Genomic DNA, 26786 nt, shown 5'->3' with positions numbered 1-26786 from the left:
TTGAATACATGGGGGAATTCCCTAACAAGCAGGCATTCCACACATGTATTCAAGCTGTCTACAAGTCGCAAATCATGCAACTGAGACGAAAAACTAAATCTTCGAGCAAGCCAAAATACTCGGAGGAAAACCTGAGCAACGAGTATACTCGCTCATCGCTATCATACCCTATATTATAAGGTGCCTGATTGTAGTAATAAAGTGCATATGCAAGAAATAAGCAGAAGTATACTGACAAAACGAAAGACCCTGCACCTACCCGACACACGTTTCGCCTGAGTTTTGACAAGGGACGAAACCCTCCCCTCGTCAAAGCTCAGGAGAAACGTGCGTCGGGCAGCTGCAGCATCTTTCGTTTGGTCAGTATACTGCTGCTTATTTCTTGCATATGCACTTTATTACTACATTCAGGCAACAACTTATATGTTATACATTCTTTCTACCCCAGCTAGCTTTATCTTACCATGCTCTTATTACTATGAGTCATCCCTTACATGGATGTGATTTTGTTTTACTGAACACTTTCATTAACCTGTGGTAGTTTTATTTACTCTGTTAACCATCTACACTGTGGTCACTGTTATATGTAGTCAGTGATTCCATTTCTCAGCACCTGACCCCTTACTGTTGCCAACTTTGCACTTTATCCTACACACCTCTGACCTTGTCTCACATTGATCAGGCACATTTGATGTACTTTAGATTTGTACTGTATCAGGAACTTACTGTATATTATTTAATTCATTATTTAATCATTTACGTATAGACAGTCAAGTCAATCCATCATTATTCATTATGAATATTTAGATCATGCTTGTGATTTTATCATTGGCGTTTGTTAATACTTTATTGGTACATAAACTTACCCTGTACTCCTTTGCACATTTTTTCCACCTGTTTGGTTTTCCCTTTACTCCTTTTCTTTATGCCTTATAATTATTTTTTTTTTCTAAATCTCAGTTGTATATCATATTTATAAGTTTTATGCATTTCAGTGGATACACAACCTCTATAATACTGTATTAATAAACATTACTTCAAGAAAATAATGAAAAAAAAAAAAGTATGAAAAAAAGAAAGTACATTGCTATACTTTTAATTTAAAAAACAAACTCTTAGGTTAAAGTGTTATTCCCATCTTGTACATGTATGGCATATCCACAGAATATGCAATAAATGTATGGTAGATGCGGATCTCACGAACGTGTCACGCCTTTAACTTGTGCGGCTGTCAGTGGCGAGGAGTTCAGAAACCTCCTAAAAATGAATGTAGAGAGTCGCTTATTACATATCCTATTGATCTGACAAACAGTAAATGTATGATTTGGGATTACCTCTGTTTTTTTAATAGAAGAGTCTTACCATTTTTACGTAATCAGAATTTAAAGCATGCAGTATGTAAAAAAAGGAGGTAAATATTCCTTCAAATGGAACACCACACAATATGCATCATTTCTATACTTTTATTGTATCACTGGCATGCCTGTGCAGGCATTTTACATTTTGAGCAGGAAGCACTCAAGTTTCCAACAGAGCAAACCACTCTAAAACTGGTTTTTAATTTCTAAATAACAAACTTCAATTTTCTTAAAAAAAACAACACACTGCTCCTCTTTTGGCCACCATAACGTTATAGAGCTTATTGAAAAAAAAACAAAACAACATAACCTTAAACTACATATGTATGAAACATAAGGGAGATTCAATCAAGACTAGTTATATAAAAAAAAAAGGTAAAAACCTTTGGAAAAGCAATTATACCCATCTATAAAAAGTTCTTCATAATATCTGAATATGTAAGGAGGTTCTTGCGAGCAATGCTCTCCTGATGATTGACATTTTGGACCAATAGCCAGATTGAGCTGCTGGTCTGAATTGTGTGCTTTTCAGTGCTAGAAGCAGAGCTAACTTTGCCTCTGCAGTATCGGAGGAGTGGATCCAGATGGCTTTTGAGCATGAATTGCAGGGTCTACAGCAAAGATCTTTACAGCTGTGCTCATTGCCTAAAAGACCTGACACAGCTGAAGGATTACACAGGTGGCTGGTAGCCTAATCAATGAGTAATACACAAGAGTTAAAAATCACTGTTTCTGAGAACATAGTAGATTTTGTAAAAGCACTTTGCAACCAATACTTCATAGATGAAACCTAATAAATCACTAAGAATATGTATTTTGTTGTCCAGAGTATTTGTAACACCCAAGGTTAGAGTATGCTATCATTTATAAAATAAAGTCCTATATTATTAGTATCATGCATAATGTCAATTGAAGAACAAAAAGATGCACTTTAAAGAATATTGCAAAAAAATTTCTTTTCCCTAAAAGGATTTTCTGAGGCAGGCACAGGTAGAATCAGTGGATCTTCTCTAACGTGAGCGTCACAATAGGCCATCAAATCTGCTGCAGCTTTGGATATCTAGAGAGAAAAACAGGATTTCCATCAGTTTTCAGCATATCAAGAGAACGCCGTGTTAAACAAAAATGCTTCAATTAAAAAAAAAAAAACACCTCAGTTTTAAATGCTTATTTTAATAAGAAGAAATTAACGTAAAAATATAAGACATGATTCTCAAAAGTCCTGATTTTGCATGGAATTATTCTATGAACCAGATCACAATATGGATGGAGGTGCCTCAAGGGGACACCATTTAGTTTTGCTTCTCCTCCTACCTCTCAAGGCTCAGTCCTAGGCCCCCTACTCTTTTCTAGATACACTGCATCTATTGGGCAGATTTGATTTTCAGTACCATCTGTACGCTGATGACACCTTATTATACACATCTTCTCCTGACATCACCCCAATCTTAATACCAAATACGAGGGATTGTCTTATTGCAGTTTCTATTATTAAGTCTTCCCTCTAGCTGAAACGGCATCTCTCCAAAACTTAACATCTTGTGTTCCATCTCTCTACTATCCTACCTAATCTTGATATTGCATTTTCCTTGGGTTGTTCAACCATAACTCTGAAGCAGCACACTCACTGCCCTGGAGTCATATTTGACACCGAACTTTCCTTTGTTCCCTATATCCAATCACTCACCTGCTTCTTAAAACATCTCCAGAATCTGGCCTTTCCTCACCTTGAAATCTGCAAAAACTCCTACTGCTGCTCATATTCATTCTTACCTGGAGCATTGCAACTCTCTACTGATCAGTCCGCCTTTAACCAAACTGTCTGCCCTCCTATTCGCACTGAATCTGGCAGCCAGGTTCAGATTTCTCAAAACAAAGAAAAAGAGCTTAAAGAGGTTGTCCACTACTGTTTTATTGATGACCTATCCTCAGGATATCTGTCTTGGCGGCCGTCGGCCAGAAATACTTGCCAAGCTTCTCCGTCTACCGATAGAGGCCGCGGCAGAGTACTACACATCCCCCTCCTAGTCACATCAATATGAGCAGAAGATGGAGCATCTCGTCAAGTGAGTATTTCTGGCAGGTGTTAGACAACACCGATGACAGCTGATTGGCCTGATGGTTGTCAAGGCATGTCTACCAGTGTCACGCTTACAGCTTTAATGTTTTCTCCCCTGCCCAGGAGCTATGGTATGATCAGACCATGTTCCTGCACGGTCAGGCACAGCCATTACACAATACACAGCAGGGGCACATTTATAAGATTATCTCAACACAGGAACATTTTATTTAAACACATCCAATTGTGAAACATATTTTTATTCCCAGATCTATTGATTCAAATGTATTTTGTTTGTGGGAAAACCCCTTTAAGTTTTCATGAAATATCTAGGCATTGCACTATTTGATGCTTTTGACAGCAAATGTAACACTGGGGGGAGGTATGTTGGTCAGGAATAGTTTGCCTAATACATTGGAAGAGCATTGAGTTTGTAGGACTCTGTTTACTTTCACACTTTGGTGTTTACTTTGTTACAATGTTTACGTTGCACACATCACTAATTTAATTAAATTGTACTAATCACTAATTTAATTAAATTGTACTAATCCCAATTAAAATTGTACTAGTCCTAAACTGCCATTCTCAGGTGAAGAGACCAAGACATTATGGTTTAAATTTCGGGACATCACAGAAATAAATGGTTTTCACATACTGCAGTACCTGCTTTTTTCACTACAAACCTGATAACTGCGTTTTTTGCTGAGTTTTTTGCACTTACTAATTGCTTTCTATGGGTGCAAAAACACTGAAAGAAGTGACATGCTGAAGTTTTTAAAGACGCAGCAGTTTTCCAATTCAGTCAGGAAAAAAAAAAGTGTGTTCATAAGATTTCTGAAATCTCATAGATTTTGTTGGTACTGTAAAATGCAGCTTTTAACCCCTTTGAGACCTTGCCCTTTTTCGTTTTTGCGTTTGTATTTTGCTCCCATTCTTCCCAGTGCCATAACTTTTTTATTTTTCTGTCAATATGGCCATGTGAGGGCTTGTTTCTTGTGGGAGAAGTTGTAATTTTGAACGACATCATTGGTTTCACCATATCGGGAAAAAAAGTGCAATTCCACAACATTTTTTGGGGATTTTTTTTTACCATGTTCACCAAATGCTAAAACTGAACATTATGATTCTCCAGGTCATTTTGAGTTCATTGACACCAAAAATGTCTAGGTTCTTTTTTTATTTAAGTGGTGAAAAAAAAAATCCAAAGTTTGTTAAAAAAAAAAATTTTAAAAAAAAAAAGCGCCATTTTCCGAGACCCATGGTTTCTCAGTTTTTCGTGATCTTGGGTTGGGTGAGGGCTTATTTTTTGCATGCCGAGCTGGCGTTCTTATTGATACAATTTTGGTGCAGACTTTTGATTGCCCGTTATTGCATTTTAATGCAATGTCGCAGCGACCAAAAAAAAAAAAATGTAGTTTTGGCATTATAACTTTTTTTCTTGCTAAGCCGTTTAGCGATCAGGTTAATCCTTTTTTTTTTTTTATTGATCAGGCTATTCTGAATATGTGCATGCTTGATTTTTTTTATTGTTTTATTTTGAATGGGGCAAAAGGGAGGTGATTTAAACTCTTATTTTTAAAACATTTTTTTTTTTTTACTTTTGGCATGCTTCAATAGTCTCCATGGAAGACTAGAAGCTGCCATAACCCGATCGGCTCTGCTACATACAGGTGATGATCAGATCACCTGTATGTAGCAGAATACCTCACTTGGTTCAAAACAGCTGACGTAGCGGGAAAAATGTAGGCTCACCACCGGAGCCCACATCAAAGGGAGAGAAGCGACCTGCGCATTACTAGTACGGCGCAGTTCGCAAAGGGGTTAATTAGCATAAATTTGCATAAAAACACAGCAAAAATGTGTGTGAACATAGCTTAGGAGTGAAGGGGGAAAAGACAGCAAATCTACTGTACGTGTCATTACATAAACCGCTCTGCATGCATACCAGACACTCAGTTCCCTTCTCCTTCTGGCACTTGTAATCACAATAGATAATGGTAGTGAGATCTATGATGACCTAGGAAAGAGACCAGAGTTGTGTGCCCTTACATACAGCTTATTATCTACTATGCCAGGAGGAGAGCAGAGTTGTGTGCTTGGTAAAGATGCAAAGCAGTGTATGTAATGACACACAGCTCTGCTTTTCTCAAATTCCCCCACACAGTCAGTGCTACAGGATGAGAACTGCAGTGTGTCACATACACTGCTCTGCATATATTCAAGTTACTAGAGAAATATTCCCCAATGCCTGGGGATGATACAGAGCAATGTATGCAATGTCATGACAGCACAGCTGTCCTCCCTTGCACTTGTAATTATAGTAGTTGCCAGCAGTAAGATCTCAGTGTGACCTGGTTACACACATCAGTCTCACCACATTCACATCACACAGAGAAAGCCAGTTGTAAATATCTCTAGGGAGTTTTTTTCTTCCCCTGCATGATTGTGCAAAAAAGAATCTCTGTTACTGCCCACTTGGTTAAAGTGTAAATTAGAAGAATATATTAGAATATAGACTTTATATGCTAATATCTCTGCAAATGGTAAAACTATTAGAGTGATTACCATTTGCCAATCTAGTAAAGTACACGGCAGCACTAGGTTAGAGCAAAAAGCAATATCCCTCTCTTTCACAGTGAGAGGCGCCGTGGAGGACTATGGAATAGCACTCTGCGTGCTAGGATCTCATAATAAGGCTGGTTTCACACGTCCAGATATATCCGGTACCAGAGATATCCGGAGAAGACGTGGCTACTGTAAGCGCTGTTCCCCGGCGGCTAATGGTGAAGCTGGCTGTCATTCGAGCAGAGGAGAACAATGAGCGGTATATTAACCCCTTCCTGACATCCGACGTACTATCCCGTCCATGGGACCCGGGCCCCTATGCCCATGGACGGGATAGTACGTCAACCGCGATCAGCGGCGCCCACGTGGTGAGCGCCGCTGATCGCGACGGGTGTCAGCTGATTATCACAGCTGACACCCGGCACAATGTGTCAGGGGCGGTCACGGACCGCCCCCGACATGTTAACCCCTTGCACACCGCGATCAAACATGCTTCCCTGAGCCCCCCACAGCAGCGCAATGTGCCTCCTTTCCTGCAGGCCCCCGAATCCAAGATGGCATGAGGAAGCCTTGTGCACTGCCTGTGACAGATCGCTGATCTGTCACAGTGATCTGTGATGTGACAGATCAGCGATCTGTCACAGAACAGTGATGTCCCACCTGGGACTATTTAATAAAGTAAAAAAAAATAAAAATAAAGTGTTAAAATAATTTTCAAAAAAAATCGCCAAATAAATTAAAAAAAAAAAAAAAATATTCCCCCAAATAAATCCATTTTTTGAAAATAAAAAAAAAAACAATAAAAGTACACATATTAGGTGTCCCCGCGTCCGTAACGACCCGCCCTATAAAACTGTCCCATTAGTTAACCCCTTTAGCGAACCCCTTAAAAAATAAATAAAAAACGAAGCAAAAAATAATGATTTATTATCATACCGCCAAACAAAAAGTTTAATAACGCGCGATCAAAAAGACGCATATAAATATCCATGGTACCGATGAAAACGTCATCTTGTCCCGCAAAAAACGAGCTGCCACACAGCATCATCAGCGAAAAAATAAAAAAGTTATAGCTCGCAGAATAAAGCGATGCAAAAATAATTATTTTTTATATAAAATAGTTTTCATTGCATAAAACAGACAAAACATAAAAAAACGACCTAAATGAGGTATCGCTGTAACCGTACTGACCCGAAGAATAAAACCGCTTTATCAATTTTACCGCACGCGGAACGGTGTAAACACACCCCCCCAAAAGAAATTCATGAAACGCTGGTTTTTGTTCATTCTGCGTCCCAAAAATAGGAATAAAAAGCAATCAAAAAGTGTCACGTGCCCGAAAATGGTACCAATAAAAACGTCAACTCGTCCCGCAAAAAATAAGACCTCATATGACTCGGTGGATCAAAATACGGAAAAATTATAGCTCTCAATATGTGGTGATGCAAAAACTATTTTTACAATAAAAAGCGTCTTTTAGCGTGCGACAGCTGCCAAATATAAAGACCGCCATAAATAGTAAATCAAACACCCCGTTATCACCCCCTTAGTTAGGGAAAAATAATAAAATAAAAAAAATGTATTTATTTCCATTACGGTTAGGGTTATGGTTAGGGTTAGGGCTGAGATTAGGGTTAGGGGTGTGTTGGGGTTCGGGTTGGAGTTAGAATTGGGGGTTTCCACTGTTTGGGCACATCAGGGGCTCTCCAAATGCAACATGGCGTCTGATTTCAATTCCAGCCAATTCTGAGTTGAAAAAGTCAAATGGTGCTCCTTCCCTTCCAAGCTCCGAGATGCGCCCAAACAGTGTTTTACCCCCACATATAGGGTATCAGCCTACTCAGGACAAATTGCAAAACAATTTTTGGGGTCCAATTTCTCCTGTTACCCTTAGGAAAATAAAAAATTGGGGGCAAAAATATCATTTTTGTGGAAAAAAATGATTTTTTTATTTTCACGTCCGAGCGTTATAAAATTCTGTGAAGCACTTGGGGGTTCAAAGTGCTCACCACACATCTAGATAAGTTCCGTGGGGGGTCTAGTGTCCAAAATGGGGTCACTTGGGAGTTTCAATAGTTTAGGTACATCAGGGGCTCTCCAAACGCAGACCATTCCATCAAAGTCTGCATTCCAAAACGTCACTACTTCCCTTCCGAGCCTCGACGTGTGTCCATACAGTAGTTTTCTCCCACATATGGGGTGTCATCGTACTCATGACAAATTGGTTTCCACTGTTTAGGTACATTAGGGGCTCTCCAAAGGCAACATGACACCCGCAGACCATTCCATCAAAGTCTGCATTCCAAAACGTCACTACTTCCCTTCCGATCCCCGACGTGTGCCCATACAGTAGTTTTCTCCCACATATGGGGTATCAGCATACTCAGGACAAATTGGACAACAACTTTTGGGGTCCAATTTCTCCTTGTACCCTTGGGAAAATAAAAAAATGGTGACTAAAAGATCATGTTTGTGGAAAAAAAGCCGGATTACTTACCGGTAATGCTCTTTTAATGAGTCCACGACAGCACCCACTGGAGGTATCGGATCCGCCCATTTGGAACAGGAAACCCTACAGGAAAGATAAAAGGGGCGGTCCTCCTTTCCTCCTCAGTTTTACGTTTCAGAGTACCAGAAGGACCGCCAAGGATTAGGCAATGTTCTCTTATTTTAACATCTTTCTTATCCATTATTTGGTTAATATACTTTAACTATTGATATCTTTAGGGGGGGGAAGTGAACGGGTGCTGTCGTGGACTCATTAAAAGAGCATTACCGGTAAGTAATCCGGCTTTTTACTCTTCGCCACGACAGCACCCACTGGAGAGATTCCAGAGACCATCACCTGGGTGGGACCACCGTGCCAAGGATAGTCCTGCCAAAGCTTAAGTCAGAGGTGGATGAAAGATCAAGTCTGTAGTGCTTATAGAAGGTAGAAGGGGATGACCAAACTGCCACCTTACATATAGTTTCAATCGGAACATCTCCCTTTTCCGCCCAAGAGGTTGCCATTGCTCTGGTGGAATGCGCCCTGATGTTCCCTGGAGGCTCTTCGTTTTTTGCGGAGTAGGCTAAACGAATGGCCTCTCTGATCCACCGGGAAATGGTGCTCTTCGTGACTCCATACCCCTTCTTACAGCCCTGAAATGAAACAAATAGGGCCCTGCTCTGCCTCCAACTGTTGGACCTCTCAATACATTTTAGGACAGTTCTTTTGACGTCCAGAGTATGGAACTTCTGCTCTTCCGGAGTAGAGGGATTTTTATAGAAGGTTGGGAGGAGTATCTCCTGAGATCTATGGTATTTTGTTGCCACTTTTGGCAGGTAGGCAGGGTCTGGTTTTAATACTAATCTGTCTTGGTATTCTTGGAAAAAAGGTGGATCTATTGACAAGGCCTGAATATCACCCACTCTTCTAGCTGAGGTCAGTGATACTAAGAGGGCCATTTTAAGTGCTAAGTATTTGAAGGGTATTGTGTCGATCGGCTCAAAGGGGTCTACCGTTAGGGCGTCTAAGACCAGATTTAGATCCCATGTAGGGACGGAGGGTATGTGGATTGGAGCTATTCGTTCACATGCTGTAATAAAACGAGTTATCCACTTGTTGCCTGCTATATTATGGCCATATAGTGCTCCTAATGCCGATATTTGTACTCTCAGTGTATTTACTGCTAAGCCTAAGTCTTTCCCCTTCTGCAGAAATTCCAAGATTGGGATTATCGGAACTTCTGTTGTATGAGGTACTGTATGGAATTGAAGAAATTTTTTCCATATTCTAGTGTAAATTTGGGTTGTGGACTGTTTTCTACTTTGTAGTAGTGTAGTAATTAAGGACTCCGAGAATCCTCTTGTCCTCAATAACTGCCTCTCAAATTCCATGCCGTCAAGTGCAAGCTGAGCACTTGAGGGTGGAAAAAGGGGCCTTGGGAGAGTAGATTGGCAGTCGGAAGGACCCAAGGATCTGTTATCGACATAATCTGCAGCCACGAAAACCACGGTCTTTTTGGCCAGAACGGTGCTATTAAGATTATTCTTGCTTTGTCGTCTCTGATCTTCCGAATTACTTGAGGTAGGAGGATCAATGGAGGGAACGCATACGCCAGGTTGAAATTCCATGGAACTAGAAAGGCGTCCAGTATGTTTGGGTGATCTGACGGAGATAGGGAGGCAAAAGTTTTTATCTGCCTGTTCTCTCTTGTGGCGAAAAGATCCACCTCGGGTTGTCCCCATGCGGCTACTATGTCCCTGAAGACCTTCCGATTGAGGCACCACTCTCCTTGTCGTAGAGTGTGACGGCTTAGGAAGTCTGCCTTTTGATTGCTCTCGCCTCTTATATGAAGGGCCGAGAGGGACAAAAAATAGTTTTCTGCTAAGTTTAAAATTCTTGCCGCTGAAGACATCAGAGTCTCTGATCGAGTTCCTCCTTGTCTGTTTATATATGCCACTGTGGTGGTATTGTCCGACAGGATCCTTACATGCTTCTGCTGGAGCTGCGGAAGGAAGTTGTATAGAGCATAGAACACTGCAGTCAGTTCTTTTAAATTAGATGAGTAATCACATTCCTCTTTACTCCACCTTCCCTGATAAAACCCATTCTCCATGTGGGCTCCCCAGCCCTGGGGACTGGCATCGGTGGTTACGATACAGGATGGAACTATAACCCATGGAACTCCTGAACATAAATGATCATCGTCTAACCACCACTCTAGGGAAGTCAAGACTTCTTGTGACAGGGTTATTTTGCTCTGTAAATGACCACTATGTCGCTTATCCTCCTGGAGGATCTGGTGTTGTAGCGTACGGACATGGTACTGGGCCCACCGGACTGCCGGGGTGCAAGAATTTAGTGATCCTAATAGTGACATTGCTCCTCTTAAGGATACACGTGGTTTATCTATAGCTGCTTGTATTTTTTGTTTTGTGAGGATGATTTTTACCTGGGGTAGTAGACATCTCTGGGTCAAGGAATCTAGTTGAAATCCTAGAAATGTCTGGAGAGATTGCGGATCGAGTCTGGACTTTTGGATATTGATGATCCAGCCAAGGCTCTGAAAAGAGGATATTGCGTCAGTCACGCGTTCAGTACATTGTTTGACTGAATTCCCAATTACTAGGAAGTCGTCTAGATATGGCACAATTAGTGTGTCCTTTTGGCGAAGGTAGGCCATCACTTCTGCCATCACCTTGGTAAATATTCTTGGTGCCGTGGAAAGCCCGAAGGGCATGGCCGCGTATTGGAAATGATGAATCCTTCCCTCGACTTCCACTGCGACTCTTAGGTATTTCTGGAATCTGTTGTGTATAGGGAGATGATAATAAGCATCTTTTAAATCAATCCCTGCCATTACGCAATTTGGGAAAAGAAGCTTTATAGTGGATCTGATTGATTCCATTTTGAACTTATAATTTTTTATAAATGAATTTAGCTTCTTTAAATTAATAATGGTTCTAAATGTACCGTCTGGTTTAGACACCAAAAACAGGGGAGAGTAAAAGCCTCTACCCTGTTGTTCCTCAGGGACGTCAACTAAAACTTTTTTAGCTAGCAGGACTCGAATCTCGTCTTCGAGAGCCTTTTGCTGAAGTGAGGAATTAAGGCGAGTTATAACAAAGAACTCATAGGGGATCCGAAGGAATTCAATCTTTATTCCTTCCTTGATTATATTCAAAATCCATGGGTTTAACGTAATCTGTTCCCACTTGGTAAAAAAAATTTTTAATCTACCCCCAACTGGTGGGTCTAAACTTTTAATTTTTTTCTCTCCTATATGTTGGCCCTCTGAAGATGGTACCCTTCTGCTTTTCGTCTTTCGTGGCCCATCTGTTCGTTCTGTCCGATTGCCTTCTTCTCCCGAATGGCCGTCTTTTAAAGGTTTTCCTATAAAACGGAATGGGAGAATCACTGAAGGCCTTTTTCCTTTCTTTTGCCTTGGCGAGAATTTCGTCTAAGGCTTTTCCGAAGAGGAACTCACCCTCGCATGGGGTTGCACTAATTTTGGATTTTGACTGTGCATCCCCTTTCCAGCTCTTTATCCACAGCGCGCGTCTGGCGTTATTCACCAGGGCTGCCGACCTTGCTGCCAGTCTTAGGGTGTCCGCTGAAGCGTCTGCCATAAAGGCAGCTGCCCCTCTTATCAACGGGATGGCTGCACGCAGTTTCTCCCTTGACACTCTTTGCTCAATCTGCTGGTCTAATTGATCTAGCCATACCAGCACATGTGCTGGCTATTGCGGGTTTGAATACCCCGGTGGTGGATTCCCAGGACCTTTTGAGCGAAGATTCAGCCTTTCGGTCCAATGGGTCTGCTAACAATCCTGCGTCCTCGACCGGGATCGAGGTTTGTTTGGAAGTGGAGGATATAACAGCGTCCACCTTTGGTATTTTAGTCCATTTTAATAGATCTTCATCAGTGAACGGATACTTCCGTTTTGAAGCGGATGGGAGAAAACCCCTCTGGTCGTGTTTTTCCCACTCTCTTTTGATGAGATCTTTAATTGCCGGTATCACTGGAAATGATCTCCTCTTTTTCTCTGCCAATCCCGCAAACATAATGTCCTGCGCGGTCTGGGCTCCCCTTTCCTCTTCACACCCCATAGTATTTCTAACCGCTTTTACCAGGTTATCTACGCTGTCCAGTGGAAAACATGCGCGTCCTTCCACCTCCGAGGATGATGATGAGGATGTGGATGCGGAGCCTGAGTTTAACTCCTGTTCTTCCTCTGACTCTGAACTAACAATGACCTGTTTTCTATGACTGGACTCTGCGGGAGTGCTGGCGCGGTTGATGGCTTGTATTTCCTCCCTAATTATGGCTCGGATATCCTTAGAAGATATCGTCGACCCCTGCCTGGTCTCTTTAATGCATTGTTTGCAGAGTTTTTTGGGGTAGGAGTCAGGGAGAGGCTCTGAACATAATGCGCATTCTTTATGTTTTGTTTTTCCTTTTTTCTTTGACTTAAGTGGGAGGTCAAAGGTAAAGAGAGGGGGGAGGGGGGGGGAGGAGAGGAGGTTAGCTTAATAGGTAGAGCATATGCTTTGCACACTCACCCAGTGAAGCTTAATACCGGTTCGGATGGCTGAGACGGTTTGGATCGGGTTTCTGCTGCCTCGCTCCTGCGGGCAGTCTCTGTCCTGGCGCTGCGGTCCCTGGTGGAGTTGCCCCCAGCTGAATCCCCTGCTGGGGTCTGCGACTCTGCGGGGGACGACATGTTCCAACGTTGCAGCGCTGTTTTATCTGTACACTTATCGTACCCCCGGAAGTCGCCCTGTCACAGGGCGCATGCGCCGCGTCATCGCCATCTTACCCCGGAAGTTCAACCATTACTTCCGGGGTATAGGAGCGTCGGGCGCCGGCCTGCTCCCGCGCCACCGCTATTGACACGCGCGGCTCGCGCGCTCATGGCCTCACCATCCACGTTATACCCCCACCGATGGGGATGGGGGGGGGAATCTCCCGGATGCCAGACCGGCCCCGCTCCCTGGTAAGACCGGGCGGCCCTCCCCGGACCCGGCCATTACCACTATGCCACCAGACGAGGGGGGAGCCGTCAAACGGAGTCTCCCCCGACGCTGCTTCCGGACCGCAGCCCCTGCCGTTCCCGAAGAGACCGCACAGGCAGATGCATGGCCCAGGTAAGATCCTGCAGGATCCTGCTCCATTTGGAACAGGAAACCAAAACTGAGGAGGAAAGGCGGACCGCCCCTTTTATCTTTCCTGTAGGGTTTCCTGTTCCAAATGGGCGGATCCGATACCTCCAGTGGGTGCTGTCGTGGCGAAGAGTAAAATACGAATTTTTTATTTTCACGCCCGGGCGTTATAAACTTCTGTGAAGCACTGGGGGGTTCAAAGTTCTCACCACACATCTAGATAAGTTCCTTGGGGGGTCTAGTCTACAAAATGGTGTCATTTGTGGGGGGTTTCCACTGTTTAGGTACATCAGGGGTTTTCCAATCGCGACATGGTGTCCGATCTCAATTCCAGCCAAAAACGTCAAATGGCGCTGCTTCCCTTCCGAGCTCTGCCATGCGCCCAAATAGTGGTTTACCCCCACATGTGGGGTATCAGCGTACTCAGGACAAATTGCACAATAACTTTTAGGGTCCTGTTACCCTTGGAAAAATAAGAATTGAGGGTGAAAAGATCATATTTGTGGAAAAAATATGATTTTTTAATTGTACGGCTTTATGTTATAAACTTCTGTGAAGCCCTTGGGGGTTCAAAGTTCTCACCACATATCTAGATAAGTTCCTTGGGGGGTCTAGTTTCCAAAACGGGGTCACTTGTAGGGGGTTTCCACTGTTTAGGTACATCAGGGACTCTCCAAACGTGACATGGCGTCCGATCTGAATTCCAGACAATTTTGCATTGAAAAAGTCAAACGGCGCTCCTTCCATTCTGAGCTCTGCCATGCGCCGAAACAGTCGTTCCCCCCCACATATCAGGTATCAGCGTACTCAGGACAAATTGCACAATAACTTTTGCAGTCCAATTTCTCCTGTTACCCTTGGTAAAATAAAAAAATTGAACCTGAAGTACTTTTTTTGTGAAAAAAGTTAGATGTTCATTTTTTTTAAAATATTCAAAAAAATTCCTGTAATGCACCTAAAGGGTTAATAAACTTCTTGAATGTGGTTTTGAGCACCTTAAGGGGTGCAGTTTTTAGAATGGTGTCACTTTTGGGTATTTTCTATCATATAGACCCCTCAAAGTGGCTTCAAATGTGATGTGGTCTGTAAAAATAAAATGGTGTTGTAAAAATGAGAAATCGCTGGTCAACTTTTAACCCTTATAACTTCCTAACAAAAAAAAATTTTGGTTCCAAAATTGTACTGATGTAAAGTAAACATGTGGGAAATGTTAGTTATCAAGTTTTTTGGGTGCCATATCTCTGTGATTTAAGGGCATAAAAATTCAAAGTTGGAAAATTGCGAAATTTTCAAAATTTTCGCCAAATTTCCGTTTTTCTCACAAATAAACGCAAGTTATTTGAATGAAATTTTACCACTAACATGAAGTACAATATATCACGAGAAAACAATGTCAGAATCACCGGGATCCATGGAAGCGTTCCAGAGTTATGACCTCATAATGGTACAGTGGTCAGAATTGTAAAAATTGGCCCGGTCATGAACGTGCAAACCACCCTTGGGGGTGAAGGGGTTAAAGTCCGAACGACAGCAGGTGTCGGATGATGGGGGTAACAGTCCCAAAAGCCCCCACCTGCTGTCGTTCAGACTTTAAAATACCGCTCATCGTTCTCCTCTGCTCGAATGACAGCTGGCTTCAGCACCAGCCGCTGGGGAACAGCGCTTACAGTAGCCACTTCTTTCCCGAAGGCCGTCAGTGCACACGGAGGACAGTGTGAACTGTTCTCCGTGTTCACGTTTTGCGGACCGTGCTGCAGGTAAAACACGGACATGTCAGCGTGTTTTACACATGGTCCGTGTAAACATGCTGACATGTACACAGACCCATTTATTTGAATGGGTCTACGTGGGTCAGTGTCTCCAGTACATGAGAAAACTGTCACTACACGTACCAGAGACACTGATGTGTGAAACCGGCCTAAGGAAGTCAGGGTCAGACTTTCTGTTCGGAGGACAGTAGAGTCACTTTTGAGTGCTTTTGTAAATATGTCATATTTAGAAAAATACAATAATCACCAGCTAGTTATCAACATAGGTTGTGTGAATATTCACGGCTTAAACATTATAACTACTCCAGAAAAGTGAACTGACACAGCTGCACTGAATAAAAATGTACAATTTTATTAAATTCATATTATCCAAAAGAGCAATAAAAAAGGGGGACATAAGGGGATGTATAAGTCCTATACAAGGAAAACACAGTAAAACTTACAAATGGTGGGTATAATCACAAAATAGTATTTAAACCTCCACAGTATGGCCATATGGCCCGCATGAAGACGAACAAAGTGAGAATAGGTATATACCGTATTATAAGACGTACCACAAAATTTTGAGAAATTTTTTTTTTTAATAAAATGGTGCTTCATATAATCCATGCGTCTTATTGCTTACCGAGGGTGGTGGCTGCAGTAAAGCAGGTTCCCAGGGTCCCTGCTGGAGGAGGCAGGAGTGGGGTGATGCTGCAGGCTGGGATGAGGGGCTGTCCGATGTGCAGTGCACCGCTGCAGATGTCAGGTGCTTTGGGTGTCTCCGGCGGTGCTGTCCGGGGTGTCCGGTGCTGGGGGGGGCTCTGCCGATATTTTGTGAAAAGCCAGAGCCCCCCGCAGTTCCTTGGTTTTCTGTGCGGTGGACTCTGGGAAAATGGCTGCTGGGGGGCAGCGCATGCACAAATGGAGATCTCGGCATCAAGATCTCGGGAGATGAGATTTCAGCACTGAGATCACCAGCAGCGGACACGTTGGGGAGCACCGCCGGACACTCCCTCATCCCAGCCTGCAGCAATGGTATCGGTAAGGTATATATGCATTATAAGACGCACCCCCATTTCCCTCCCAAATTTTGGGGAAAAAAGGGCGTCTTATAATGCGTAAAATACGGTACATTTTTACATACTAATTCATAATAGACAAAGGCTAAAAAGACTCATGTGCATGACATGTAATAAAAGTACAATGATGTGGAAAAATTTAGTTACCAGTAGTAAGTACCCAGGGGCTCCAACGTATGTTTCGCCTGGTGGCTTTCTCAAGGAGTTCCACACTCTAACTGATAGGAATGGCTTGCAGACACACTTGGTTGGATCTCAATAGCATGGCTATATTGCTCCTGCAATGTAACCAGTCCATCTGGGGTGTGCATATTATCCATCTATAGTAATACTGCAAAGTTTTTCAGCACTTAAATATTATTAAATAGTGCATCCATCTTGCATCAAAAGTATACAGCCAAACTTGGTTGGATCTCAATAGCATAGCGATATTTATACTGCAGTGTAACAAGTCTATGGTAATAGTCTTGCCAATTTTTTCCAGCAGACAAATATACGCCATTTATACTCTGCAAGTTGTGCATTAAAATAGATAAGCCTTGGTTGGTATTTCAGAAATTGCATCGTTATATTGCTCCAGCACTGTAACAACTCCATGTGAGGTGGTCAAATTGGTGTGTTCTAGTATTCCTGTCAATATTTTCAGCAGACAAATATTATAAGCCATTTATACTGCGCCAGTTGTACATCAAAATAAAAAATCCAGACTGGTTGGTTACAAATAGCATCGCTATATTACTCCAGCACAGTAACAAGTCCATGTGAGGTGGGCAAATTTTCCTGTGCTAGTATTCCTGCCAATTTTTTCAGCAGACAAATATTATACACCATTTATACTGAGCCAGTTCCACATCAAAATAAAAAAGCCACAGTTTGGTTGGCTAGAGGGTATTTCTCAGCACTAGATCCCTAGCCCCCACTATTTCTCCTGTTGTGATGTCCGCGTCTTACACTATCACGTGTCCCATAACATCAGCCTTGACCTGACCAACGCTGTTACTGTGAAGATCTACTTAACCACGGACATGTGCTTGCGTCCAGGGACGCTACATTTTGATGACGGCACACTGGATGAATATTGTGGAATCTGGTACCCAGTTGCACCTTGGGACGGAACATGTGCTACCAACACCAAGGACTGCAGCCTCAATCAGGGTTGCTCCCACCGTCTAGAGCAGTTGCTGCACCTCCTCCTCCTCAGCCTCCATCTCCAATTTGTCAACATCAGTCGCAAGCTGGAAGAACAGCAGCACTACCTCAGCCAAGCAGCAACAGGCTCTGCTAAAGTTAATCTGCTTAGATAACAAACCACAGACAGAATTGTTGAGAGGTCTAACTGTCCAGACAGATTTATGGCTCTCGCCCTGAAGCTACAACCAGACATGCTCGTGCGTGACAGTGGCTGTAACCTAACAGTGGCTCAGAAGGTTGGCAACCTCACAAACGTAACATGCCTGGACCATGCTCTCAATTTAGTGGCTCATCTGTTTCTCAAATCCTATCCAGATCTGTCTGATACTTGTGAAAGTATGACGTGTGTTTGCCCATTTCCGAAAGACAGCTACAGCTGCTGCCTCCCTTGCAGTGTTGCAGGGGCGTTTGCAACTTCCAGCTCACCGACTGGTGTGTGATGTCACCACTAGAGATGAGCGAACTTGTTCAGAACATGTTCGCCAATTTCAAATTCGGCACGAACGTAGCATATTCGGATTCCTGTTCGAATTCCTGAGCATTTTTCTTCAAAGTTGGCAAAATTGGGTAAATGATCAAGTTTCCGCTAAATGCTTTTGTTGGGACTTTGGCTAGGGTAGTGGTTCTGTATGATGAGCTGGGGGGGACGTAGTTGTCAGAGGAGCAGCGGAGAGTAATTTTTTTAAATTAGCTTAATGTGTGTACATTCCAGCAGTAAATTGGGGCGCAAAAACATCCACAATGTTCAGACACAAGGGCTTCTGTCATTGACTCCCGAAGTCACATGTCCCTCTCCACATAAAATGCGGACATCTTGTTTTGCTGGCTCCATTTTGTCAGTGTAACAGCGCATAAAGGCGTCTCCTGCTGCAACTGTCAGAAAGTTGGATAGGATCCTGTCCTGTGTTAAATCGACCATCCAGCATCTAACTTGTTTGTGCTAATAGTGTTCACATTTCCTACTCAAAATCGTTTCGGCTAATACTCTGTTGCAGTCAGGACTCAGGAGGTCATACTGTATTTGCTAATCAAAATCATTAGGGCTAATATTGGAGTGCTGCCAGGAGGCCCCATTTGCTAATCAAAATCGTAAGGGCTAATATTGTTGATCAGGCACACTATATCTCAAAATAAATACTGATTATTCATTTAGTGAAAAAGCAAGGTCATGGTGGAAGGGGAATAGGCTTGATGTTCAATGTGTACGTATTCTAGTTGGTAATGTTACTGAAAGCTCTACTGAACAAACACTGTCTCGTCCTAATCCAAAGACAACATCTGTTACTGGAAGGGCTACTTGACTCCATTTCTTTGGCAGTCGCACAGCGGTACACCTTGTAAATGAGGGTCAGAAAGAGCATGTGCTCCACTGGATGGCAAGCGCTGCATCAAGTGTGCTTCTCCTCCTCTTCCTCCACCTTAAGATCACATCAGTACAATCCTCAAAAGTAACACCCCAATTACCCTGGTTTACCCGGCATCACAACTTTCCAACAGCCCAACTGACTGTGGAGAACCACAGATGGGTCAGTCTGCAGAGCTGTTCACACATCCTGTTCCATGGGCATCAGAGGTCTGCTCCAAAGATTCACAGAATCCAAAGGAGGAAAGCATCTGCACTGATGGCCAAAATGTTTTCCTGTTGGATTTGGGGCCGGACGAAGTAGGGTCCCAGCAGAATCCAGACCCTCGTCACCAGATGTTAACCCCGGGGATGGAGGTAACACTGATGAGATTCAGATTCCAGAGGAGCACGAGAATTGTACTGTGCTGCCCAGGCGGGAAGGGAAGGAGGGGGTGACTCTCAGGGTGAGGAGTGGGAGAATAGTGAGGATGACAATGAGGTTATAGATCCCACCTGGTAAGAACCCAAAGGCATGCAGCTGAGTAACTCAACAGAGGAAAACAAATGTGGTTACAATGCGGCTTCCCGAACACACACAGAGTAATGCAGCACGACAAGCAGTGCACCAGTTGCGAGTCTGCAGTTTGCAGGGGTGGCAAGGGTTGCCTGGGCCTTTTTTGAGACTGCAAATGATGACCCAACTCATGTTATCTGACAACTTTGCAAAAAAACAACTCAGTAGAGGCAAAAATTGCAATAATTTGACTAATACATGTATGAACCGGAACACGCGTGAGCAACATGCTTTAGTCTGAAAATTACACTGGACTAAAATGCAGACTAGTGGCCTCGCCAACCACCGGTCATCCCATCAACCATATCTACTGCCTTCTTCCTCCTGTCACCGTGGCAAATGTTCTCACATAGGTCTCTGACTGCAGAATTTCTACTGGTTTACCCACTACAGTCAGGGTGAGTGAGAGCCCGTCAGCTGTTACAGAAGTAGAGATGCCTGCTGTTTTTGTTTCACCGAGCACACAATATCTTTCTCAATCCACCATAACATATCCATCTGCACTTCACACTCCAGAAGTTTGACTTGTTCACCCTACTCCACCCTCTCTCAGCACAGCAGCCAGTCCTCGGTCCCGCAGTTGTGGTCATGTAAAATAAGGTTTCCTCCTACATGTGCCAAACCTAAAAGCTTGAACGCCACCATCTCCAACGTGTTGGCCACGGAAATGCTGCCTTTCAGTTTGGTGAATACAGATGGCTTCCGAAAGTTGATGGCTGTCGCAGTCCCACAGTATCAGTTGCCCAGTCGCCATTACTTCTCTAAGAAAACTGTGCCTGTGCTACACAAGCATTTTGCAGACAACATAACCCTTTCCCTGAAAAAATCTGTCTGCCAGGGTGCATTTCACTACTGACAGCTGGACGAGCAAACAAGGGCAGGGGCGTTACATCTTGCTTACTGGACACTGGGTGACTCTGTTCGCTGTGGGTGCAGGTGAGCAAGGGGCTGCTCCACAAGTCTTGGAATCTCCAAGGCTTGCGTGATAAACCTCTGTATCTAACACTTCCTCCATTGCTTCTGGCTCCTTCATCTCCTCTAGAGCCTCAACCTGCGCTCTCAACCTCTCCTTTAATGAGACACTCGTTCCAACAGTGCAGAGGGAATCTCCCGACCTCCATACTGTGCAGATAGGGCTCATTGCAATCAGACAGTGTTCAAATTAATATGCCTTGGAGATCGCAGTCACACAGCAGAAGACTTGTGGACAGCTATCGAGGCCGAGTTTGAGCAATGACTGTCTCCACTGAACCAGGAGCCAGAGAAGGCCCTGTGCGATAGAGGAGCAAACCTGGTGGCGGCCATATGCCGGGGAAATCTCACACAAGGGACTTGCATGGCTCACTTCCTCAACCTGCTGTAGGTAAGCCCTGAAAGGCAGTGGCCGTATCTTATAGCGGCCAAATCAGGTGACATGTTCCCTTTAATTTGTGATGTGCCGACACGGTGGAATTACACTCAGCACATATTTCAGTGACTTTGGCAACAGCGACGAGCCCTAGTGCAGCATGTCCTTTTGCACAGCCTGGGCCAACGCAGTAGGAACGTGGTGCAAATCAAGCTTGTGAAGTGGGCAAAGATGAAGGACCTCTGCACCCTTCTGAACAGTTTTGAAATGGCTGCAAAGATGATTAGCGCTAATGATGCCGTCATCTACATCACTATTCCAGTCATCTACATGCTAGAGCGCCGCTGATTGCTATGACTTACTATCCCGTCCATGGGCATAGGGGCCCGGGTCCCATGGACGGGATAGTACTTCAGATGTCAGGAAGGGGTTAATTTATATTTTGATAAAACGGACATTTCTGAAAGCAGTGACAAATGTCTATTTTTAATTGTTATATTTTGAATGGAGCAAAAGGGGGGTGATTTGAACTTGCGTTAATTTTTTCTTTTACTTTTTTAACTTTTTTTAACTGACTTCAATAGTCACCCCAAGTACACCTGAAGGTGCGATCATCTGACTGTCTGAGCAACACATAGCAGAAATCACGGGCCGACATTAACAAAGACAGACAACCCATCGGTGCCACTTGATCATGTGACATGGGCACCGACGGGCGGGACTAGTGATGCACGCCATGACAGCTTGTGTTAAATGCCACTGTCAGTGATTGACAGCGGCATTTAACTGATTGGAGCCTGCAGGGACACGACCTATGACATACCTATACGTCTAAAGTCTTGAACGGGTTAATCAAAGTGCACAAGTAAACAGCAACTCATGAGTTTGCTTCCTATGCACCTTTCATAATTTCAAAAGTGATAATACAACCCTTTTCTTCAGGTTAGGACAAATAAAGAATTACTAGATGTATTTATTTTTACGCCGTTACTTTTGCACACTTTTTACGCATTGACATATTTATGAGAGCCATTTCTTTTACTTTTCAGCTGACAGAGCTGTAAAATGGCTTCTTTTTTGTGGGGCGAGTTGTTTCTATGGGTACTATTTTGACTGTTTGATCACGTTCTATTCCACTTTTTGTGTTGCAGTAAGTAATGGTTTTATAGTTGAAGTTGTTGCGGACAAGCAATACCAATTATCCACATTTTTTTGCTTTTACTTATGCAAATTGCCTCTTCAGAGAGGAAGAGGACTTTAACTTTAAGTGCCATCTATTGGAAGTAGCAATCCTAAAAGTCAATATCAAGCATGCATTGATTATAAGTCTCCTCACTCTGACATCTCAGACCTCGCTTGTCACTCTCCACAAAGAGAAACGTTATCCCTTAGATCCCAGTCGTAAGCCTCTCAAGTAGCCAAATCAGATGTCATACTTTGCACTGATGAGGGGCAATAGCCCAAAACACCATGTCTACAAATAGAGATTCTGGCTTGGCTTTTCTCCTAAGTCATATGGCAAGGTTCTTTAAAGGGAATCTGTCACCCCATTTTAGCCCTATGAGCTGCGGCCACCGCCATCAGGGGCTTATCTACAGCATTCTGTAATGCTGTAGATAAGCCCCCGATGAAACCTGAAAGATAAGAAAAACACGTTAGATTATACTCATCGGGGGGCGGAGTCGGGTGCGGCGAGTGTCGCGGTCCGATCCGGCGACTCCCATCTTCATACGATGACGTCCTCCTCCTTCCTTCTCCCTCGGCTCCTGCGCAGGCGTCTTTATCTGCCCTGTTGAGGGCAGAGTAAAGTACTTCAGTGAACAGGTGCTGGGAAAGGTCAGAGAGGTCCGATGCCTGCGCACTGCAGTACTCTGCTCTGCCCTCAACAGGGCAGAGCAGTACGCCTGCGCAGGAGCCGAGGGAGAAGTAAGGAGGAGGACGGCAACTGATGAAGATGGGATGCGCCGGACAGGACGGCGACACCCATCGGACCGGACCGAACGCCGGGGTGAGTATAATCTAACTCTTTTTTTCATATCTTTCAGGTTACATCGGGGGCTTATCAACAGCATTACAGAATGCTGTAGATTAGCCCCTGATGGTGGTGCCAGCAGCTGATAGGGCTAAAATGGGGTGACAGACTCCCTTTAACAGGTCAATATTGATTGTTAGGATTGCTACTTCCAGTAGCTAGCACTAAAGTTCAAGTCCTCTTCCTCTCTGAAAAAGCAATTTGCATATTCAATTTTCCAGAGGAGCATGCATGGCTTTGGCTATGTGTACACAGGTGGAATTCCCGTGGAAATTTCAGCAGGAATTCCGCAACTCCCTGCCGCGGGAAATACGCGAGAAATCCGCATGCGTAATTCCCGCAAAAAAATAGCATTTGGCAAGCGTAATTAGCTTGCAGAATACTAGCATTTTCCAAGCAATCTGTAGCATCGCTTGGAAAACTGATTGACAGGTTAGTTACACTTGTCAAACATAGTGTTTGACTAGTGTGACCAACTTTTTACTATTGAGGCTGCCTATGCAGCATCAGTAGTAAAAGATATAATGTTAAAAATAGTAAAAAAAAATAAATCGTGATATTCTCACCTTCCGGCGTCCCCCGCAGCGTCCCCAGGCCTCAGCGATGCTCCCGGCAAGTCTCGTGACGGCTACATCATCAAAGGTCATTGTTGCAAGGCATCGCTGGGAACGGGACTTGCCGGGAGCATCGCTGAGGCCTGGGAACACTGCGGGGGACGCCGGAAAGTGAGAATATCACAATTTTTTATTTTAATTATTTTTTTTAACAGGGATATGGTACCCAGAGCCTGGAGGAGATTCTCCTCTCCTCCAGACCCTGGATACCATCTGCACATTTTCCGCTTACTTTGCGCATGGTGGGCATACCAATATGCGAAAAGTAAGTGGAACAATGCATTCCTATGTGTGCGGAATTCCCGCGATTCCGCAAAAAGAATGAGCATGCTGCGTATTTTTCCGCGATGCGATTCCGCCGCGGCTAAATATGCAGCATTAGCACAGAATGTGCGGAATGCCATTGAATTCAATGGGTTGCTTATTTTATGCGTTTTCCCAGCGTTTTCGGGGCGAAAAAACGAGGGAAAACCGCCTAAAATCCATGGGAATTCTGCACGTGTGCACATAGCTTTTTAAGTCTCCTCACTCTGACATGCCAGGCCTGACTTGTCAATCTCCACAAGGAGAAATGTTAACCCTTAGGTCTTAGCCTTTATATAAAACCTACATTTTATTTTGGCAAACTCTTTTTGCGATTTCATCGTTTGCCATGATAAGGATCACCCCTTCTTCTGTCCATCACTTGGATGCTGAGCATGCTAGTGAGTGTGGCATCTAGATAGGGTTAAACAGCCATTGATGGTGCTGTTGCTGCCAAAGTTCAGTTGACAGTTAAGGCCTGTTTCACACTTCAGTTTTTTTTCACATCAGTCAAAATCCGCCACTTTTAGAAATTTTTTGGCGGATCCGTTTTTTCCCCCATAGACTTGCATTAGCGGCGGATTTTGACTGATGTTCGTCCGTCAGATCCGTTTTTTGACAGATCCGAGAAAAATTTTAGCGTCTCCCGGGCGGAAGAGACGGACGATGCAATGTTTTTTTGCAGCGACTGTCCGCTATTTTATAGTGCGCATGCCCGGCAGATTTCCCCTGCCGACCACATTAACTCTAAATACTGTTCTGGAAGCGCAAAAAAAAACAAAAAAACGCTCTTTCCCTCTCTCTCTCCTTCCCGGACCGCGGTTCCTTTAAATTTAGCCCACATGCCGACTCCAGCGGATCCGTACACAACACGGATCCAGTGACGACCGTTTGGCCCACAACGGCAGCGGATCCATTTTTAACAGCTCTGGCGGATTTGGCCTTCCGTCAAGAACCGGAAATGTGAAACAGGCCTAAGACGAGCTCCCATGGTGATTATACTGGACACAGCTCCTGTGCCCACCCAATCTTGCGGAGACTCATTGTTGATCATGACGTACAAAGGAGCTAATCTGAAGATTTAAAGGTGTTATCCGGGCTTATCACAAATTTCTGCAGTCACTCTATGTGACTGCAGACTTGTAAATCCTCACACCACACGCACTACACACCATGAATATTCTCCAAGTGTTGGTGGCACTAGGATGTATGCATATTGCATAACTGCAGTCAGTTTGGTTTTGCCGTCAGCACAGGAAAATTCTCAAAAAGTGACGGCAGACTTCTGTTATAAGCCCGGACAACTCCTTTAATAATTTCTATGTTTAATAAACATTAAACACAATTGATTTTTTTTAGATTGCTAAAAATACCTTTATCCTGTCCATGAATGCTTCCATTTTGAGTTGTTCAACCGCTTTCCGTGCTTGAGAGATGCTAGTTGTGCTGTTGTTACAAAGTATTTCCTTCATGGTTTTGATCCTGATTATAAAAGAGAAAAAAAAACCTGTTCAGTATTGATAGTAGGAATGTCAAGTGTCAGACATAGGACACAAACCACCGCCCCACGTCAAAGGCTACTGTTCCGCTGAGATGCCACGGAGTAGGGATGCCAAGTTTGGTCATCTTGTGTAAACAGGGGCTACCGTCTCGTTTTCATTCCCCCCACCCGTCTTCTAAGAGCCAAACATCTTTGTTTGAGGACTTGTTTTCTTGCAGGAAGAATTGTAATTTTGAATGACACTATTTATTTTATCAGATAATGCACTGGAAGCATGACAAAAATTCCAAGTGCTTTGAAATAGCAACTAAAGCCCCCGTTACACACTGCGATATCGCTAGCAATATCGCTGTAAAGTCACCGATTTTGTGACGTTGCAGCGATATTGCTAGCGATATCGCTGAATGTGATACTTACCTCCGACCGGCTCCCCCGGTGCTCATCGGTGGTCGCGCGAGAACTCCCTGGACCATTCCTCGTCGGCCACTTCTTGCTGGGCTTCCTGTGGCGCCGACGAGCGAGGCGTGGAGGCGGGCGGGAGGACGCCAGGATCGCCGCGTATGACAGGTAAGTAGCGACCCCCGACCCCTGCGATGTTGCTGGTGAGATCTGCCTGTGTGGCAGCTCACTAGCGACCACTTAGCGATGCACCAGCGATCCATATCGTTGTCGGGATCGCTGGTGCATCGCTACGTGTAACTGTACCCTAAAAGTGCAATTCCAAAATTTTTTTTTGTTTTTATAGTTACCATGTTTACTGTATGGTAAAACTGACCTAGCAATATGACTCTCCAGGCCAGTACAATTGCGCACATACCAAACATGCATTTTTTTTAATTATTTATTATTTATATTTATTTTTTTTTAAAATTTGTAATAAACAAAAATTTTTTGATAATGTTGCCATGTTCTAAGAATCATAACGTTTAACATTTTCAGGCTATGGGACTGGTAGAGAGTTTATTTTTTGAACCTCTTGAACCTTCAGGTGCTGCACAGAAGTTTATAACGTTAAGCCGTGAAAATAAAAAAAAAAAAATAAAAAAAAAATCTCATTTTTCCCACAAAAATCTTTTTTAGCTCCATATTTTGCATTTACATAAGGGTAATAGGAAAAATTGCTCCATACAATTTGTTGCGCAATTTCTTCTGAGTGCGCAGATACCCAATATGTGGGGGAAAACCAATGTATGGGTGCACGGCAGGGCTTGGAAGAGTAGGAGCGCTATTTGAGTTTTGGAACGCAAAATTTCATGGAATAATTAGCGTTTGGAGAGCCCCTGATGTGCCTAAACAGTGTAAACCCCCACAACGGACACCATCTTGGAAACTAGACCCCTTTGGGACCTTATCTAGATATGTATTGGGCACCTTGAACTCCCAAGTGCTTCACATAAGTTTATAACGCTGTAAAAATT

General features: G+C 43.6%; 1 protein-coding gene across 3 annotated transcripts in view; it reads right to left on the bottom strand.

The window, feature by feature from the left end:
• Window positions 1-1449: 1449 nt before the first annotated feature.
• The window catches only part of GNG4 (G protein subunit gamma 4), a 48196-nt gene continuing 22859 nt past the window's right edge, over window positions 1450-26786 (bottom strand). For all 3 annotated transcript variants that reach the window (XM_073560095.1, XM_073560094.1, XM_073560096.1), the window contains 2 exons: window positions 25241-25349; window positions 1450-2418 (listed from right to left, as the gene is read on the bottom strand). In XM_073560095.1, the coding sequence (XP_073416196.1) occupies window positions 2290-2418; window positions 25241-25339 (228 nt within the window). In that variant the 5' untranslated portion in view covers window positions 25340-25349 and the 3' untranslated portion in view covers window positions 1450-2289. The remainder of the gene's footprint in view (window positions 2419-25240; window positions 25350-26786) is intronic.

This window comes from Dendrobates tinctorius, unplaced genomic scaffold, assembly GCF_039654945.1.
Source record: "Dendrobates tinctorius isolate UK_male_01 unplaced genomic scaffold, ASM3965494v1 ptg000293l, whole genome shotgun sequence".
NCBI classification, from domain to species: Eukaryota; Metazoa; Chordata; class Amphibia; order Anura; family Dendrobatidae; genus Dendrobates; species Dendrobates tinctorius.
The sequence above is the reverse complement of the archived record's forward strand: the minus strand, read 5'-3'. Positions and strand labels throughout refer to the sequence as shown.